At 32.7% G+C, this 21,175-nt stretch overlaps 1 protein-coding gene across 5 annotated transcripts in view; it reads left to right on the forward strand.

Annotated features, from left to right (window-relative positions):
• Positions 1-21,175, forward strand: part of Mbd5 (methyl-CpG binding domain protein 5) — a 481,517-nt gene that overhangs the window by 421,865 nt on the left and 38,477 nt on the right. For 4 of the 5 annotated variants that reach the window (XM_047547386.1, XM_047547387.1, XM_047547389.1 and 1 more), the window contains exons 5-8: positions 4,535-5,204; positions 8,855-8,957; positions 10,003-10,183; positions 14,691-16,826. In XM_047547386.1, the coding sequence (XP_047403342.1) occupies positions 5,092-5,204; positions 8,855-8,957; positions 10,003-10,183; positions 14,691-16,826 (2,533 nt within the window). In that variant the 5' untranslated portion in view covers positions 4,535-5,091. Of the gene's footprint in view, positions 1-4,534; positions 5,205-8,854; positions 8,958-10,002; positions 10,184-14,690; positions 16,827-21,175 lie in introns of those variants that run through there. The other variant, XM_047547388.1, reaches the window with a different exon arrangement.

Consider the following 21,175-nt stretch of genomic DNA (forward strand, 5'->3'; position numbering starts at 1 on the left):
ACCAGTGAGCATAAGATCAATATGTGATGACATTATAAACATTTTAATAAAACTCATAATAATCACCACTTTAAAACCAATGCATTACTTTTACCATTAATCAAGTTTGACATTATTCAGAAAAATGTATGATGTTTGATGTTATTCAGAAGAATAGCTATTTGCTTATTTTTGTGATGTCAGATTCTCTGATATTTAGTCTGCATGGTATTTTGGGTATGACTTTTAAAGTCATATTTAACACTGTATAAAGTAATGAGTTTATTCTTAATTTGACAAGATTGTCAGTAAAACAGAAAAAGTTCATTGCATTAATTAGCATCTTATTGAAATATAATTTTAATTTTGTTGTTGCATTTATTTACCACTTTTATTCAATTTAAAAGTGTTTGTAAATCACTCAATAAGTAAAACTAATAGCTTATAAATAAATTTTAAAGTTAACATATTAATTTGATTTTTTTTTTTTTTTTTGCAGTACTAGGTATCAAACCCAGGACCTTGTGCATGCTAGGCAAGTGCTCTACTATTGAGCTACATCCCTAGCCCAGCATATTACTTTTCTTAGAAGGCCTAACATATTCTTCATGCACAGAAATTATCAATCAAAAATTGTAAGATCATTAGGGGAAAATCTAGAGCAGATTTCTTTTTTGTATTTTATCAACATGTATACTCGTTAGCTTCTTCTAAAAACACCTCTCATTTTCAAACACATATGTTGATTAAATTTTATAAGCCTATATGGCAAAGATCAGAATGTAAAATTATGTTGATCAATTAGAATATACACAAACGGCAGGAAACAGTCAACACACCTACTCTGTGCCAGGAATTATATCAAGAACTGGGAACATAAGGACCTGGAGAGACAAGGTCCCTGCTGCTCTGAAAGTGTTTATATTCCTAAAGGAAAAGATAGTTAATAAATAATAAACAGTAATAATAATCAGAAAATGAGAGGTATCAGTGAATTAACAAAGTATAAGAGAGTGGCTGAGGTTTACATTTTCTTGTGGAAATGACATCTAATTTGAATTCTGGATGGTCAGAAGAAGCCAATACAAAAAAGAAAATCAAGTCATTCAAATTCAATTCACTGAGAGTCAGTTTTCAGAGACTTAATTTGTATATTGAAAGGAAATAGGAAGAATGAAAACATTAGTGGAATTGTATGTTCTCCTTCACACATAACATACTTTTTGAATTTTATATTATTGCTACAAAATCGTGAAATAAGTACATGATCTCTCTTGGATCCTGAGTGTTAGTGAAATGGAGGGTAGCTTTTATATCACAGTATCTTTTCTCTTTTAACCTGTTTTATTGGAACTTTAATGAAGCCACATTAAATATGTCTTTAGGGAAAAAGAGGGAAAGATATTGTGGAATATATAGGTTTTTTAAAACCATAGTAATATTAAAATGTTAAATTTAGAAAACAGGAGAAACTTCAGTTTTTACAATGCAAACTATAGGAACAAAGACTGACAACATTTTGGATTATGGGTCTCTATAGAACATAAAGTTGCCAAAGTCTTGGAAGCAAGTAGAACATACTTTCATATTTAGTCAAAGAAAGCATACATGGGTTTCAAAAGTTTAAGAAACATGGCCTGAAGTGCCTTCCTAAAAACTACCATCCTGATACTTTAAAAATTGTATCAAAAGCCCTAAAATTACACAATTCTATTTTAGCAAATAATTTGGAGTGAATTATCAAGTTGGGCATAGATTTACATACAGGAAAATTTCTCTCAGATTTATTTGTAATTGTGAAAGTTTGAGAGAAAATCTAGATCCACAAACGAAACAAATAAAATATATACATGTAGCCAAAATTTTTCATCCACTAATTGATATTTGTGTTTCAGAAAAATATTTAATGCCATAGTAAAATGCCTAGGAATAAAACAATACAAAATGGAAATGATTCAATATTTAAAAGAAAAAAACATTTTTATAGAAAATACTTGGAATAAGCATAACTGCTTTGGAGAACAATTTGTCAGTGCCTTTAAAGTTGAAAATGTACAAACCTTACAACCTAACATTAATGTGCTTGATATAACAATTGGTTAATAGTTGTAAAATCTTAAGATAGAATATTATTCAAATGTTAAAAATTAATGAATTAGAATTATATATCTACAACACAGATAGGTCTATATGTTTCAGCAGAGACAGTTTTCAAAACAATGTTAAATTTTGAAAGCAAGTTGTGGAATTATGTATATATGGTAGTGTTTATGTAAAATTTTAAAATATATAACAATACAAATATTGTTTACATATATACATATAGGAAATAAGTATATAAAATCATAACCAGAAATGATACAGATCAGAATCGTGATAGTAGTTTCTTTTGGGCCAAAAAGGAGAAGAATGGGTCTGAAAAAAAACTCATGTGGGGCCTGGTAGTAGTATTTTACTTCTTCTATAAAATTGTCTAAGTTCTTTATTTAAAAAAAAAAAAAAAAAGCAAAACTGACAAAATGCTTATATTGTACATTTAGAGTGGTAATACATCATTGTCTATTATATTAAACTCATTTTTATGTGTGCCTTAAAACTTTAAAAAGATTGAAAGAAATTTTGTCAATATTTGCAGTGATTATCAATCCGCAGGGAGATAACTTCAGTTTTTATTTTCATCTTCAAACTTCCACACTGAACAACTGATTGATGGTGAACATTACACTGTGCTTAAGATAAAGTGGAATCTTACTGATTGAGTCCATTCAGGCTATTATAACAATATTCCATAACCTAGGCAGCTTATAAACAACAGCATTTTATTTCTTAAAATTCTGGAAGCTGGAAAGTCCAAAATCAAGTACCAGCAGATTCAGTGTCTAGTTAGCTCACTCTTGATTTTATAGATGGTACTCCTAGTGGTTAACAGAGTGCCTAGTACATAGTAACTGCTCTATAATGTTGAATAAAATGTAAATAAACACATAGATGAGTAGCAAAAATCACAGTCAAGGATAGAGTGAGTAGAAGACAGAAATAAAACATTAAGTGGGTCATTTCCATGAGATGCATAGCACAGTGGAATGGGCCCAGTGATGCAAATGACCATCTTGGGACTATTATTTTTTGGTACTTTTCTTTATATCCCAACTTTTCCCTCAATAAATTTTTGCTACCTTTCTCGTTTCCTGTCAGTGTCTGCCACACCCATGAGCACAGTTCCTAGTTTACAACTAAATGAGTATTTACTTTATTACAACATCCTTAAACTGCCTCAGAGCCAAGACTACAAATAATACCTGATGGGTTTTGCTATAAGACAATCTCTTGCTTTCCTAATAAGGAGATCCAAAAAAAGTGTGTTTCTGGCCAACTTAGGTATATAGACTTTTAGGAATATAGATTGAATAGTTGTGTTCATTCATACTTTTTAATTTGGTAAGTTATACATGCATATTTAAAACACATATTATCTAGAAAATGTATTAACTTTTTCATTTGAATTTTATGAAAGCAGTTTAAAACTTCCATATGAATCTTAAATCATTTAACATAGATTTCCAGAGCAGATCATCTTCACTTCTATTTCACTTCTTTAAGACATAGCATTTTTTTTATTTTTGTGGATGATTCTATCACTGGAAACTATCACAAATCACAAATCCCATTCATATAACACTAGGATAATTTTTTACTTATCTTTTAGTGTACTTTTATGAGATCAACAATAGGACTAAATGCCAGATATTAAATTGATCATTGAAAGGTTTGTTTACAACAGTAAATGGTACTACCAACTGTGACATAATATTTTCCACAATATTAAGTACTAAATCTTTTCAAAATGTACTTGTCTTTTTTATGCAACAGCTTCATCAAGATGAATTCTGTAAGCATTCTATACTAGCACTGGTCATTGCAGTTTCACGTTAGTGTGTCTTCTCCAAACAAACCCTGTGACTTAATAACAGAATTAAGAAAGTACACCATGATGTAAGGGATTTTGTAAAGTCTTGACTATAAAGCAGCTCCCAGTCTTACATTGGGGGGAATAACCTTGGAGGGAAAATCTTCACTTCTATTTGAAAATGTATTATGAATTTATTAAACTTTTTTAAAAAGAGAAACTTTATCTTCTTTTTGCTAATGATTAGGAAAGAAAGCTGAAGCATAGCTACATGTAATATTAAGGAGTAATCAAAATGTGAGTGAATTGCCATCATTTTTTGGTTTAAGAGGTCATTAGAAGTTTGGATATATTTTTATTTCAAGTTGGACGCAAGCTCTGTGTACATGTGTCTATGTATTCATAATGCCATAATTATGGGTCTAGGAATTAGAAAGTTGTGTGTGGTGAAGAATGAGTAAATTGGTTTAAATAGAGTAAGTGGATTCAATTTAAAAGAAGAAAACAAGTTCACTGTGATGTGTTATTTTGATGGCAGAGGACATCAAAGTGATTGGGTACACATAATAGTTTATTCTGTTTGAAAATTGTGCAGCTTCTCAGTTTTCAACATTAAATATACAGTTTACATATTTGCATATGTTTCAGGCTACATTATTGGAATTTTGAAGTCATGAAAACATCAGATGAACCAGCCTGCAACACCTTGGATTCAGATTGGAAGATAAAGTTTAGAGAATGTGGCCTATGAGGGCTTGGTAGTACCTGAAAATATTAATTGACTCACACTGTAAAAATGAGATCAATTTCTAAACAGTAGAGGTTATTTTAGTCCAACATCAAAGTTCAAGACAAAATGTGCAACTAAAAACTTTACACTCCTCCCTCCCTCACTTCAGACAGGTACCAGCATTGGTGAATTATGATTTTCCTTAGTTGTAAGCACTCATTTTTACCCATGTAGACCATTCCTAGGAATTAAGTATTGGTTATTTAATGTAGATTATAATGGGAAACTGATTAATTTTACAATGGCAGAGTTCAAGGACTTGGTTCCAAACTGAGCCGAAGCTTCCCAATGCTTTTTGTATAGTCTGAGAAAAACTGTGCTGCATTGGCCCATTTTTGAAGGCCATCATGCTCAGTAATATGAAGATATCATCTTACTGCTGATATCTTTGGAGAGTCCCAAGCAGACACAGAAAATGAATGGAGGAAAGGAGTGTGACGGAGGGGACAAGGAAGGAGGTCTTCCAGCCATACAAGTTCCTGTGGGTTGGCAGCGTCGTGTGGATCAAAATGGAGTGCTATATGTCAGGTGAGCTCTTATTTATTACCTGTGGTACCTCTAAAGTCACAAAGTTAAGGATGTAGAGTCTGTTCCTCTTTGAGGGAGCAAAATATTGTCACTGACAGCACCTCAGATAAGTTTGAATAACTGACTTCTGTGCTAGAAATACACAAGTATTTTTATTCTGTACTGTTTTGCAGTGTAAATTGACATAGATTATCACAGAGAATATTTATGCATTACTTGTGTTTAAATAAGGTGTCATTCTGCTTCTCTGTAATAAGGATAAAGAAAACTATGAAGATTTCTAAAAATTAAAAAAAAAAAACTTTAAAGCATCATTACTACATTGACAGATGAATGCAAAATACTGGAAATAGACCCAATACCACTTAGCAATATTACTCTGTCCTTCAATGTACTTTAAGTGACTTTTCTGATACTAAAGTTGTATTGTTATCTATAAGTAGTCTTATTTATTAGACTTCTTAATGTTTGATATTAACTAAAAATAATTTTCTTGTTTTTTCTGCACAGTTTTTAATCTATTTCCTTGCATGTAATAATAAAAATAAAGTCATGATGGAGATAGCTCTTCATATTACAAGTAAAAATCACATAAGTAAATGCAAATGCCTCTTTTTAAATTTTGATGTTGTATATCTAGAACAAGTTGAATGGACTAACTGAACTATTGGCAAGAAGTTTTAAGTCTTATTTATTAAATAATTGGCATCTAAGTTCTTTATTTATAGTTTTTAAAATAAATATATAAAAGGTTAGGTTACCATAAACCTTGCATGTAATAATAAAAATAAAGTCATGATGGAGATAGCTCTTCATATTACAAGTAAAAATCACATAAGTAAATGCAAATGCCTCTTTTTAAATTTTGATGTTGTATATCTAGAACAAGTTGAATGGACTAACTGAACTATTGGCAAGAAGTTTTAAGTCTTATTTATTAAATAATTGGCATCTAAGTTCTTTATTTATAGTTTTTAAAATAAATATATAAAAGGTTAGGTTACCATAAATCTTTCTTCATGATGTAATAAAAAAAATAATTAGGAGTAGACTTCAGATTTTTTAATGCCACATTAAGCAGCATCATTAAATTGATGCTATTACTTTCAGTGTGGCTGTTTGCATCCCAGCTTCAACAGCATTTTCAGTTCCCTATAGATGTATTTGTATGAATGAGATATTTTCTGTGGTACAAATAATTTCATGCCTTAACAACTCAAAGTCAGTTCAGATGTGGTTTTGTTGTTTGTTTGTTTGGTTGGTTGATTGGTTGGTTTGTGTGCATGTAAAGTGCTTCTTGAGGTAAACTCAATAACCAATTGAAATTCTTTTGTCACATAAAATTCTTATTTCTGTAATATTAAAGATGTGCTCTATATTCAAGGGGGTGAAGGGATAGAAATGCAGGGAATGTGGAGTTCATCCCATGGTAAAGAAGATGGACAAGGACATAAGGAATAACTTTCTCCAAGTGTTCCTATTACCAATGTAGCTAATAAACTGCAGAAATACTTTGTTAGAAATATAACATAATAAGTTATCAGTGACATATGTTTATATTTATGGTTATTCTAGTTTGTAAAGAGAATATATATGTTAAACTTGAAGCAAAATACTTAAACATCTTGTTAATTATTTACTGCATCTTATGAAAGATAAATCACCTTTTCATATTGCTATGAGCAAAACCAAATTAAGTCTGGGAATCAAAAAACAAGATAATGTCTTAAAGTTGGTCAGTTATTTTCAGCTAATATCAGTTCATGATTTTCCAAGACTGACTACTTCACTTTCTGATAATCATGTTAGTATGAGTTCTCCAAATCCAAATCCGGACACTTGAGAATTATTTTGGAAACTAAACTTTAGCAAGTAAGCTTAAATGTTTTCAAATTAAATCAAGCCAGCATGGGTTTGATTTGTTTGTATGTAACCAAATTATTACTTGAATATATGTATGAAGCAAGCCTATCTTCTATGGCTCCCTTCTCAATGTACAGTTTACCTCTCATTTTTAGGTTAATCTCTAGCTGATTCTGCCTTAAGGAGGCATTTTGAGGTGACACATTAAATATTCTTCCTGTTTTCAATTTTCTAAACTGTATCCATGCTATAAAACTTGTAACTATTTTTTACATTAATTATTGCTCCAAAAAAGTTAATTAACGAGCTACAATTAAAGGAAAGAATCCAATTGACTAAGAGGAAGCATTTTTTAAAATGTCTAGAGTACTGCAAGGGAATTTAGGAATTCTTGCCTTCAGTTTTAATTTTACAATGAAATTCCTTTAGGATCCAGTACACACACTTTATTTTAAGCAAAATGATGGCAGTTTCTTTTCCCCCAATTCATAAATTCTTCATGTGAAAAATCAATAAGATAGTTATTAGTGGCTTTGTTTAATTAAAATTACTACACCTTCAAAGCCTCTTGTTGCCCCTCCTTGCATATCATCTAAAAATAGCCTAAACAAATAATTTGAGGATTTTCATTTAAATTGTTCTTTGTGTTCAAGTCACTTGGACAATTGTCCTTAAACAAAATATGAATTGCATTGTAAAGCTGGTTCATTTATAAAGGTACAACTGCTACTTGTGTTTTTTAGAGGCAGAAAGTCTATGTCCAGTAGTATAATGCTTTTCTTTGTGTATGAATTGGAGTGTTGTTTCTGGATGAATTTGATCTGAAGGCCTAAGTGAGAGTTTTGCCAAATAGTCATAAATAAAATAATTTCAAATGAAAAGTGCATAGTAATTTCAAAGCATAATATGCATTTAAGTTGTAAAGTCAACATATTCATAAAGCCCTAAAATGTAAATTACCCATTTTAAACTAATTCTCCTTGTAAATAAAAGCCAGACTTATCCTATCATCTAAATTAGTACTTAATCAGTTTTACTGATTTTTGTGACCTGAAGAGGAGTAAGCTGGAAAAACCTACCCACTTACCAGTCCCAAAACGCAAGGCACCTTTTGTTCACCTAACACCCTGTTTCCTCAAAAAATTCCCATTTTTTTGTCAACTCTGCTAGATTCCTCTCTGCACAGTTTGTTTCTTCAGTATAATTTGGATTAGGCCACAATGATCTATCTTCAAAGAAACACACATAGTGAAGGAGAGAAAGAAATGTTTTTACATAGGGTCAACTTGGTTTTAGACTCCAAAATAAACAGGGAAGAACATGTTAGCTCTGACTTTTGTAGACTTGCCAGCTTTCTGGTTTGAACTTTAACGTGTTCCTAAATTTCAGTTTTTCCTCAACAAGCTTTAAAAGTAAATGTCGTAGTTTAAAATGATAGTGATTACTTTTATGTAGTTTTTTTTCCTTGTTCCTTTCTTGCCTGTTTCTGTCCTTTCTTAAGAACAGTATTTTTCCTATCTGTAGTCCACTCTTGGTTTTCAGAATACTTTTGTTTAATTTTCTATGAAGATCTGTATTTTTCTGAGAAATATTTTGGTACAAAAGAAAAAGCGATAGTGTTAAAGGCTATAATTTAGTAGCTAGCATAATATTGACAAAGAAAATGCTTTCCCTAGCAGGAAAATATTATCCTGTGAAGGACAGTAAGACTATAAATTATGCCTTTTTTTCATATAATATGTGCAGTCAAAATTATTTCCTGATGTATTCTTAAACTATTTTTACAGTCCCAGTGGGTCTTTGTTATCTTGCTTGGAGCAGGTTAAAACATACCTGCTTACTGATGGAACATGCAAGTGTGGCTTGGAATGTCCTCTTATTCTTCCCAAGGTAACCATTTCACAATAGAGCTACAGCAGTTTTTTTACTTTTTAGGTATTTTATATATTTGCTTTTCTCATTTGGCATTTCATTTTTATATTAGTTCTCCAATCATGTATTTGTTTTAACTCTTTATCTAATTAGACATCTTTTACATGCACTTTGGAATGATTAAAGATTGTGGGAAATTGTTCAAGTCATTTTCAAAAGTGACAAACTATATTCATATTAAATATTTCATTAAAACCACAATTACACCTTTTTATTAGAGCTGTACCTATGCTCAGTATTTAGTAATGTAGTATTTTCTTTAACTACTCTAACTGCAGTGTTACTTTTAGCATGGGTATTGATAAATCTGTCACAGATGTTCCTAAAATCACAAAGCTGAACCCTCATAACAAAAATATGAAAATGTTTTACTCCTTTGCTAGGTAAAATGTAAAGTTATTTAAAATAGTAAAATGTTATTTGCTAAAGAAATAGCTCATTCTTCTGAATGTGTATTATAGTATTAATTTTAAAACTAAAAATTAATAAACTTTTTTCTTTTTTATTATATGTCACTGCATTGAAAAAAAGATTTTCATAATAAATAAGATTTTTAATAGAGCAGTAAATTTTCTAAAGTCACTGAAAAGGTAATATTAATACAGTAATAAAAGGAAGCCTAAGAAAAGTTAGCATGTAGAAATGTCACAGTTTTTTGTTTTGTTCTTGTATCTAGACTTTATCTGTTTTTGTACTGTTATAACATCAGGAAGTATCTAAAATTGGAAACATTATTAGATGTTAAACATTTCCATATATTTATCTTGGCTATCTTAGAATTAGTATAATTTTCATTATTTACGTTGCCACTAAAAACCATAAGTTCTGCAGAATTATTTATTAAGTTATCTAACATTGTTTTCCTTAAGTTAAAAAACTTAAGAAAGTTTTATTCAGATTTATGGCTTAATCTCAGTACAACTTTTTTTCTTTTTAAACAAGAGGATCTTTTTATTAAATGTTTTTGCAGACATATTCTAAACAAAGGCTGTGTTTTTTCCAGGTATTTAATTTTGATCCTGGAGCTGCTGTGAAACAGAGAACTGCAGAAGATGTTAAGGCAGATGAAGATGTCACAAAGCTATGCATACATAAAAGAAAAATCATTGCAGTGGCCACACTTCATAAAAGCATGGAAGCCCCACATCCTTCTCTGGTGCTCACCAGTCCTGGAGGAGGAACAAGTATGTAATATGGCTAAGGGGTTAGGAATTCTCCCCTAATTCATTGCAAGAGAAGAAGATACTGGAAATCACTTTGCCTAGCATTTTCCCAGTCTACTTTTCAAACATGCACAATGTTTTTAAGGTTTTATATGTTCTATCATTTTAGTGCAAATAGCAGATTAATTCTGAAAATTTACCATGAGGTTATTTCCCAGAATTTCTTGTCCAGATCAAATTACAAAATCAAAATAAACACTAATTAGCACATCCAAATGATATGCAAATGTATAGAACTGAGCTAACAGAAAAGAATGTGCCATTGGTTTTTAGGAAACAAATTTTCATAGGGCTGGACTGGAAGATGTAATATTAAATTCCCAAACACAATTTAGCAGTGTTGTTAAGAACCAGCTGCTTTTTTTTTTTCAGTCATTTAATAGCTATTTATTGAACAAGGACTACACAGAAATTACACAGAAATCATCTTGCCAAGAACTTTTTATGAGCTCTCACTCAACTCACTTTCTCAATCTCTCTCTCTCTCTCTCTCTCTCTCTCTCTCTCTCTCTCTCTCTCTCTCTCTCACACACATACACACACAAACACACACACATGCACATACACACAAACACAATCTTATTAAAAATTCAAAGTTGCAGAAAAAGTGCAAGGATGGTTAATCAAGTAACCATATACCATTTGCTTAGATTAACCATTTGCATTTTGTTACAGAAAGTTGCAGGTATTGTCACAATTTTACCCAAGGACATTCCCCTACATAACTACAATCTAATGATTACATTCAGGAAATTTAACCCTGATTGTATTTTAATTTCTCCAGTTGTCCTAATATCTCTTTTCACTTTTTTAAAAATATTTTTACTTGTAGATGGACACAATTCCTTTATTTTATTTATTTTTATGTGGTGCTGAGGATCAAACCCAGTGCCTCACATGTGCTAGGTAAGCATTCTACCACTGAGCTACAACCCCAGCCCTCTCTTTTCACTTTTTAAAAAACTCAATCCTTTTTAAAATCCAAGATGCAATAAAAGATGGTGCATTGCAGTAAGTGTTACATTTCTTTAATCTGAGTCCCCAGTGTTTTTAGTCTTTCATGGCATTGAAATATTTGAAGAGTTCAGGCCAGCCAGATTTGCAGACTGTTCCTTAATTTGGATTTGCCTGATTGTTTCCTAAGGATTATGCTTAGGTCATACACATTTGATAGGAACTCTGCATGGGTGAAGTTACATCCTCATCAGGAAAAAAAATGTATCTGTGACACCAAGACCAAGTTTGATTGCTTGGTTAAGTTTGTGCCCATTCAATTTTTGCATTGTGAAGTACTTTTTTTCCCTTCGTGATTTGTATGTCTTTTATGCAATTATAGTCTGAGATGGAGGAACTTCTTTTTGTAAAGTCTAGAATATGAATTTCCTCCAAAATATTACAATCTGCTTAATACTTGATTAGTGACTCAGAATAAAATATGGCCAAAAACCAAAGCACGTGTCAGTGAGGAATAATTGATACCGTTCTGCAGAATTCTGAAAAAATAGGGACAATGAGTATGACCTGTAGAACTCAGAGAAGCCTTCATGGCTTTTGAGCAACTTTGGAAAATAATAGGATTTAGACATATGAAGGGCATAGGAAAATTATTCTTCAGAATGAGTGTGACATAATTAAGAGATAATGTGGAAACTAACCTAACTTGAATGGAAGATTAAATGGGTATAATAAATTGGGGCCAAACTATTGAGAGTGTCAAATGTAAAGAACAATTGCTACATCATACAGGTAATTAAAATCTCTGACTTAGAACTCAGGTGAAAAGACAAATTTGGTAGCTATTAGCATAGAGCCTCTTTCCAACAACCCTCTACCTTTTTTAAACTTTAACAGGACTAATTTTTAAAAATTGTTTCACTAAGGTATATAAGAAAAAAAACTTTTAGGAAACTGTACCTTTTTAAGAAGGTACAGTTCTTAAATTAAAAGAATTGCAACAATTAAACATGTACTCAGTAGTAAAAAATTATTGAAAATTTACCATTATCCTGCCACCTTGATGTTTTAATTTTTACATATTATCTTACATGAATATTTAAATAAACTTTTATCTACTGTTGATCTCACACACATGATGCCATACAGTTTTATCCATTTCTACAGTCTGTATTATTGCCTTTCTTAAGACCCAGCAGAATCTTAACTAAAACCTTTGTCATACCTGTACATATAAATTTAATTGTTGAAATTAAGGATAAATATTTAACTAGTACAGACAATAATAGATATATCTCTATCCCTTCTAAAATGGTACACTTTATTGGATTAATTGCTACTCTTTTACTCTCTTCAGAAATACCATTTGTTTCCTAACTTTAAATTATGTCATGAAGTTGTGGTTTAATAATTAAAAATTCAGAAGTCTCACCTAGTAGCTTTTATCTCCTTTTAAATGAATACATAAACATTTACATTGTTACTCTTTATTCTTTAAAAGGTCTACTTGAATATAGATGGGTGCCTGGTATTTACACTTGCCAACTCTTGTATACCTTACTTCCTAAATGTCACATAGCATCAGCCTGACTTTTGTTAGTTTGTTTAGTATTTCTGTTTTTTTAGAGGATAACTATTTTGCCGTGAATATGGAAGAAATTCCTTCTAAACCACAGCTATTGTCTAAATTGTTTGTTGACTATAAAAATGCCAATATCTATATTTTTTAATCACTGAACTATAGATAATTATATAAATACATTTATACCTGAGAAAAGATACAAGCAAATGATTATGACTAAAGAGAACACAGTCAATTCCATGATAATGCTAGTGATATGATTACATGTAACTGTGTTCTCACTGTATTGTAAGCACAGTACCCCACATATTTTTAATATGTTATTTGTTTAATTACAAACTTTAAAAATAGGTTTCAGATTATTTTATCTGCTGCCATTCTGTTATGTGGTTGGTTCTCAACATTTCCTACATTATATCCCAAAATTACTCTATCAAATAACCTCTACCATGCTAGAATTAGAAAATCTGCATTTTCCAAGAAAAACATATGTTCACTGCTTTCTCATACTACATGAATGCACTCTACCTTGTCTTCTGTGTGTCCCAGGTTGTGACTATCTTAAAAATCATTATTATATGGTTTCACCTGTATACTATCTAGCAAGTAGAAGTATTATATTTATCTTAAATGTGCATTTCACGTTTTAGATAAGTGTACCTCTGATTGCAAATGAATGTAAGTGTATTTGCTAATATGCTTTGGGTCTATAAATAGTTATAGCAAATATATAGTAAGAAAGGTAAGACTTTCATCTCCTATGCTCTAACAGACTCATTGGCATTTTCTCATGGAGCCCAGCTATAGTTTAACATCCTTTTCAATGCAGCTCTGTAAGCAGCCTCCACAAATTGATGGCGATTGGCATATGAGACAAATTTTATTTGCCATTCCTGTTTTAGAAGGCACAACTTCACGAATAGTTAAACATTCACAGGGGCTTAAAAACTTAAACCTAGAATTCTGACATGATAGAATGAAAATTCTGTATGATGAACCAACTTGCTTTTGTTGTCTCTATTCTGTCTGATCTCCAGAAGAACTGAAGGGATTCCAAAAAGCCAGAGAGGGAGAAATGCATTCATAAAAAGAGAATACTCAATAGCAGTCCAGTACTGAAGATTTTAGCACTCAACTGAATTTTACATTAGAATGCTGACCTAATAAAAGAATTGCAATCTCTTACCTAAATTGGTTGATTAAAGCCATTTTGACAACAGTGACTAAGGGCAAAGAAATTATAGTGTTACAGTGTTATAGACATCATGAAGCTAAGCATGATTGTAGTATCACTGCATTTATTCTTGTTATCACTCCCATTTTAAAAGATTCAGAATTCCATTCACATAATTCACAAAAATGAATAGTCTTACTCTCACAGTGAAAATGCTGGGATAAGGAAATATTATCGTAGCTGTCTTGAGAAGGTTTCAGTAAGGTAATAGATACATTTATATGGTAACATTTTCTTATGGAAATGAAAATTTATTTAAATCACACAAGAAAATATGCCACACAGATTACAATTTCCAATTTGAAATTTCCAAAAGTTTCAAATCCAATAAGAGTAACATCACCACTTCCATTTGGGCTGTCAATCTTCATTTTGCATATTCTAAATCTTATTAGAATGACTGATGTCAGTATGTACTGATTTAGATGCCTAGGCTTTCTCAGCAGAAAAGAGGTAAACAAGCCTAATGAACAGTTACTGAGAACCTTTGTACAACTGAGGGAGAATAAAGTACATATTTTAAATCAAAGTTTGTAGAATGTTATAGAACATTTTTCATTGCATAGAATCATAATTTTTATTTGCAAATGTGTATTTCCAGATGACTCTCTCTTCCTGATTTCCTCCTTTCCTTCCCTCCCCACCAACACAAAAGAATGAAAACTATTAACAGAATTTTTTTTTCTCTTTCACATCAGATGCAACTCCAGTAGTACCTTCACGGGCAGCAACTCCAAGGTCAATAAGAAATAAGTCTCATGAAGGAATTACAAATTCTGTAATGCCTGAATGTAAGAATCCTTTCAAGTTAATGATTGGATCATCAAATGCCATGGGAAGGCTATATGTACAAGAACTGCCTGGAAGCCAGCAACAAGAACTCCACCCTGTCTACCCCCGGCAGAGATTGGGCAGCAGTGAACACGGACAGAAATCTCCATTCCGTGGCAGCCATGGAGGCCTACCAAGCCCAGCATCATCAGGTTCCCAGATATATGGAGATGGCTCAATCTCTCCACGGACTGACCCACTTGGAAGCCCTGATGTTTTCACAAGAAATAATCCTGGTTTTCATGGAGCTCCCAATTCTAGTCCTATTCACCTGAATAGGACTCCTCTTTCTCCACCGTCAGTAATGCTACATGGTTCTCCTGTACAGTCATCCTGTGCAATGGCTGGAAGGACTAATATACCTCTTTCCCCAACTTTGACTACAAAGAGTCCAATAATGAAAAAACCAATGTGTAATTTTTCATCTAATATGGAAATACCACGAGCAATGTTCCACCACAAACCACCCCAAGGTCCACCACCCCCTCCTCCACCTTCTTGTGCTCTTCAGAAAAAGCCATTAACATCTGAGAAAGATCCACTTGGCATTCTTGACCCTATTCCTAGTAAACCAGTGAATCAGAACCCTGTTATCATTAATCCAACCAGTTTCCATTCAAATGTCCACTCTCAGGTACCTGTGATGAATGTAAGCATGCCTCCTGCTGTTGTTCCTTTGCCAAGTAATCTCCCTTTGCCAACTGTAAAACCTGGCCACATGAATCATGGGAGTCATGTACAAAGAGTTCCGCATTCAGCTTCAACCTCCCTGTCCCCTTCTCCAGTGACATCCCCAGTGCACATGATGGGGACTGGAATTGGAAGGATTGAGGCATCGCCCCAAAGATCACGCTCATCTTCCACATCATCAGATCATGGAAATTTCATGATGCCACCTGTAGGACCCCAGGCCACTTGTAGTGGTATTAAGGTTCCACCCAGGTCACCAAGGTCAACAATAGGGTCCCCAAGGCCATCAATGCCATCAAGTCCTTCTACCAAGTCCGATGGACATCATCAGTACAAGGATATCCCTAACCCATTAATTGCTGGAATGAGTAATGTACTAAATACCCCAAGCAGTGCAGCTTTTTCTATTGCATCTGCCGGAAGTGGTTCCGTAAAGAGTCAGCCTGGTTTGCTGGGAATGCCTTTAAATCAGATCTTGAACCAGCACAATGCTGCCTCCTTTCCAGCAAGTAGTTTACTCTCAGCAGCAGCCAAAGCACAGCTAGCAAATCAAAACAAACTTGCTGGTAACAACAGTAGCAGCAGTAGCAATTCTGGAGCTGTTGCCGGCAGTGGCAACACTGAAGGACATAGCACTTTAAACACCATGTTCCCTCCTACTGCCAACATGCTTCTCCCAACAGGTGAAGGGCAAAGTGGTCGCGCAGCACTAAGAGATAAGCTGATGTCTCAGCAAAAAGACTCATTACGGAAAAGAAAACAGCCACCTACCACAGTGTTGAGTTTGCTAAGACAGTCTCAAATGGATAGTTCTGCAGTTCCTAAACCTGGACCCGACTTGCTGAGGAAGCAGGGTCAGGGTTCATTTCCCATCAGTTCAATGTCTCAGTTACTTCAGTCTATGAGTTGTCAAAGCTCTCACTTGAGTAGCAATAGTACCCCGGGTTGTGGGGGCTCAAATACTGCTTTGCCTTGCTCTGCTAACCAGCTGCATTTTACAGATCCCAATATGAACTCCAGTGTTCTTCAGAATTCACTGACACAGAACATACCTTTAAGAGGGGAAGCCGTGCACTGCCACAATGCAAACACTAACTTTGTTCACAATAACAGTCCAGTCCCCAACCACCATCTTGCAGGTTTAATAAATCAGATTCAGGCTAGCGGGAACTGTGGGATGCTCAGTCAGTCGGGCATGGCTTTAGGAAATTCATTACATCCCAATCCACCTCAGTCAAGAATTTCAACGTCCTCCACTCCAGGGATACCAAACAGCATTGTTAGCAGCTATAATCAAACAAGTTCTGAAGCAGGTATGGTTTTATTAGAAAAAAGTACCCAAAGGTACTAAGTTTTTCTACGTTTTTTAAAAATTTGTACCAAAATATTTATTATAAGAAATGATCCTTTCCCCATTGTGAAATTTTCTTCGTTTCTTTAGTATTTATAATTTTATTTACAGAATGGTAGGGATTTATCTATTGGAAAGAATAACAGCCAAGGGGATTCCTTATGTTTCTGTTATTTGTTGTTAATCTGTGTCATTTTGAATATTGTTCAACTTTTAGTTGGTTTTATAACCATTGGACTATAAATTGCAAAAGAAGCCATAGAAAGCAGGGTTTCCTGGTTTATGAGATAAATGTCCTGATCTATGCCAATATAAAAGCCGTTTCCCCTTGCTTTTGTTTGTATTCAGGTAAATGAAACTCATCTTGGAAAATCCAAAAAGGCAAAAATAAATGGATATTATTTTTCTTGCTGCTGAACAGAAATAGGTGAATGAATAGGAAAAAGTACCTAGAAGTTGTATGAAGTAGGAAGCTGTCTTCTAATGTGTTTTCTTATCCTAGTTTGCTATCCTTTATTATAATTTGTTTGAGAAAATTCAAAAATGGATATTGGCTACTTCTTTTCTAAACAAAAAAAGTAATAATTTAAGTTTTCTAATAAAAAAGGCTTGAAAACATGATTTCCAGAATTTTTGATCTTGAAATTGCTTTAAATTTTCTTACAGAACTAAACCATTATTTTTACCATTGACACTAAGGTTTTGAACCCAAATTTAATGTGAATCTTCATCCAATATTAGTGAAGGAGACAAGTTTATTTAAAAGTAGACACATTAGAAAAATAACTGTGTTTTGTGCAATAGAGTCCTCAGAAATTGTTATAAAAACTGTACAGAAGCACTATAGAGATGAATTCGTTGAGATGTTAGAAAATTTGACCATGAAAACATTAAAAAAACTACTCAGAACCCAACACTAATGATTTCAGATTTGTGGGAAATGACAGGGAGGAAATAAAAGACCACTGCAGAGATATTATAATTCTTATTTGACAACAGTGAGCTTTAAAAACCAGATTGCTCCTGGAAATGAGAAAACTGCTAAGGCTTTTACTAATCAACTACCATATAGACTTTGTGAACTGTATCACACCACCATGCTGGAAATGCATACTCCACATGTCTGTTGCTGTAGTAAAATCAAGTGTTTTCCTTCCTGGTGTTGCCGTCTTTCACAACCTGAGTTATGTGTTCTGTGTTGATGTCAGTATTTAATGAAAAAGTGTCCAGTGACCTCTTGTGTTAAAAAGAATACCATGTTTAGAAGATATTTGGAATTATTAGTGCCTTCTTGATATTCTTAGTTTAAGGAATCTTATGAACCTTTATTTTTTATGTGTTTAACAGGATAGTTATCCCATAAGGGACTTCCAGCTGTTCACTGACTCCTACTCCTTTTTAGTTAATTCCACACAAAAATTTAATCGTATATATATATATATATATATAGAACATTAAAGTTACATGAAGTCCATAACTATTTGACAATGTACCATATTTAATGAGCACACATTCAATCTTTTTGAGGAGACACTGTTAGTCTCATTAGATTATGTAGTTTTGATACCCCTTACCTCAATTTACTTCATTACAGGTCAAAATTCATATGTGCAAAGTGTATGTATTTTATTAGTGATATATTTCAATTCATTCATAATGGAAAAGACCAATGTTTGTTTACATTCTTGTTTCTTCTGATTTCAACTTTAGGCTTATTTCATATAGTATAACATAAGGTCACATATTCTCCTGCTTCAAATATCTATGTATAACATCTGACCTCGATTGCTAGTCCTGGTGGTATCAAAGCACACAGGTTAACATTTTATTAATGTAAGAAAAGCTTTAGCATAAATATAAAAAAAAGGAACTAGAATAAATGACTAGTAATGAAATGAATGTGACCAATGATGTGCAAGCTAACAGGAAAACATATGCTTAATTAAAATTCTGGTTAGTAAGAATTTTTAAACTATTAAACCTAATGAAATTAAATACTAAGTAATGTACTTAGGTCTGCTGTGCAGCTGGTTATGAAAATGGGTTGACTTACTAATTAATATAACTTTTTTTGATGAGCTAAATATTTAAGAGATCTTTAATGCATGTTTCTTTTTGCTATGAAGTACATTGTGTCAACTGAATGTACTGTACTTATAATCACCTGGCCTAAATGTCTGTTTACACAGACATTTATTCATTCATCAAATAATCATTGAGCACCAAGGCTGGGTATTCAGAACGAGACAACAGATGACAGTCACAGCTATCCCTGTATGAGGTTTTCTTGGTATTCCTAATATAATAGTAAGACACGAGAAGAAAAACACATTTTATTCTTGAAATATTGCTTATGGCTATCATTGAGTACCTATTGTGTGCCAAGTGGTTTACCTGTGTTATTTATAATCTGCAGTTTTCCAGAGTGTAAGGTTTTATTGTCCTTGTTGTATAGAAGAGGAAAATTGAGCCTTAGAAAATGTAACTGTCCAGGATCAAATGTAACTGAATCAGGATTTGAACTCAGGTTCATTTGATTCTAAAATCCATTTTATTCCCAGCTGCATAAGTTCTTCAACTGAAATATTTAGTGTTCAAAAATAATTGTTTCCATTTTCATTTAAAAATCTTTTAAAATGTTCAATAGAAAATGAATTAAAGCACATCAATAAATGTTAGAATTCACATTTATAAACTTATGATGTCTTGTTAAACAGTATCAATTTTTTGGACTCTAATATCATAGTATAAAATGATTTAAATGTTTTTGTCAGTACAGATGAAATATCCAAAATATCATGAGACCTGCCCTTATTATGGATCATAGTTAGTGACCTTTCTGTTAATGAATTATCACCTCATTCATTCAGATAAGAGTGGGTTTCCTAGAGGGTAGTCTCTCAACAGACCTTTGAAAGAGGTGATGTACACATGCTAGCCATGTTGTTTCAAGAATGGTAGCACAGTAAGGGCAAAAGAGACCCACAGGTAACATGGTCCAGCTGCATTCTTTGGTAACAACCTAGACCACAGCTCAGGTAACCTGCTCCATTCAGTGCCTTTATTCACTCCCCTAAGCAACAGTTCAGAAATATCACATTAAGACATTACAACAAGAAGATACTTTCTCTGAAAATGCTTAATTTGATTGGTAACTTATTTTCAAAACTTCACTTAAAGATTATTTTTCTATTTTTAAAACCCCAAATATTGAGTTTTAGATCAATATATGAGTTCTTCATTGTTTACATTTAAAATGCACAACTCATATAGAGGAATTAGGTGTGAAGATTGTGACAAAATTGGATACAAGATGAAATATTTAGAAAACATTTCTAAAACTTAAGGACTTTATTAATTCTATTTGGTGTTTCAGAATAGCTTTTCACTAGACCTTCTCAATACTCTGGATTGTAACGTGTATAGGTTCCTATTAGCTTTTTGAATATCAAATTGCAAGTTAAGCTTAGTACTTCCATGTAACAGATGTAGATCTAACAGGAGGATTTTGGTGACGTACTCCAAATTGTAATGCTCTGGTGCTTGTGGCAACCAAACCCCAAAGTTCCTAAGTCATATTTCAAACAAACTGCTGTACACTGCTCAAAATTCTTCAGCAGTGTACATTTCAAAATACTTTCAATTTTTAAAAAGAGAGAAATTTCAGTACTTAAGTGGTTCCAGAACATGTCCTATGGTATTTTGATATAGGGAGGGATCCAAAACCAAGTGTCCTTGACTGGCAAACTTCAAAAGGACCCTCATTGGTCCTCTGGCTACAGCATACCTGCTAACCATGTCACTAAAACACATATGCTGACAACCCCAACCTCTGTAGGGAACTTGGCCCTGTCAGCATCCATACCACAACCTGTCCCTCCCATGGCCCTGTGATGTTTCACAATTTTCAAAGAAGAAAGATTTAGATTATTCTGCTAATATGCTTAATAGCAGTCCTCCCTCCTTCCAATATGATAAAGTCATTAAATATAACCTTTTCATTTAAAAAGCTTTTATATCCTATTTTCCTTATTAAAAACATTTAATGAACTTTTCTAAGCACATGAAAATATAATCTTAAGGGGACAGAGTATGTGTTCATGACAAAAGGAAATAATTCAAACGTTTATTTGCCTTAACTCTTAAATATATACAATGACTAGTAAGAATATAAATAAACCTATCAATGAATATATGTTCATGAGTATTTATATAAATATATATGTATATTTTTAAACTCTGCAAAAGCAAGTGTTTTCTTTCAGCACAAAATACATTTGATTGAAACTCAGGACAGCCATTGAAATGGTA

The sequence above is a fragment of the Sciurus carolinensis genome, chromosome 3 (genome assembly GCF_902686445.1).
Source record: "Sciurus carolinensis chromosome 3, mSciCar1.2, whole genome shotgun sequence".
NCBI classification, from domain to species: domain Eukaryota; kingdom Metazoa; phylum Chordata; class Mammalia; order Rodentia; family Sciuridae; genus Sciurus; species Sciurus carolinensis.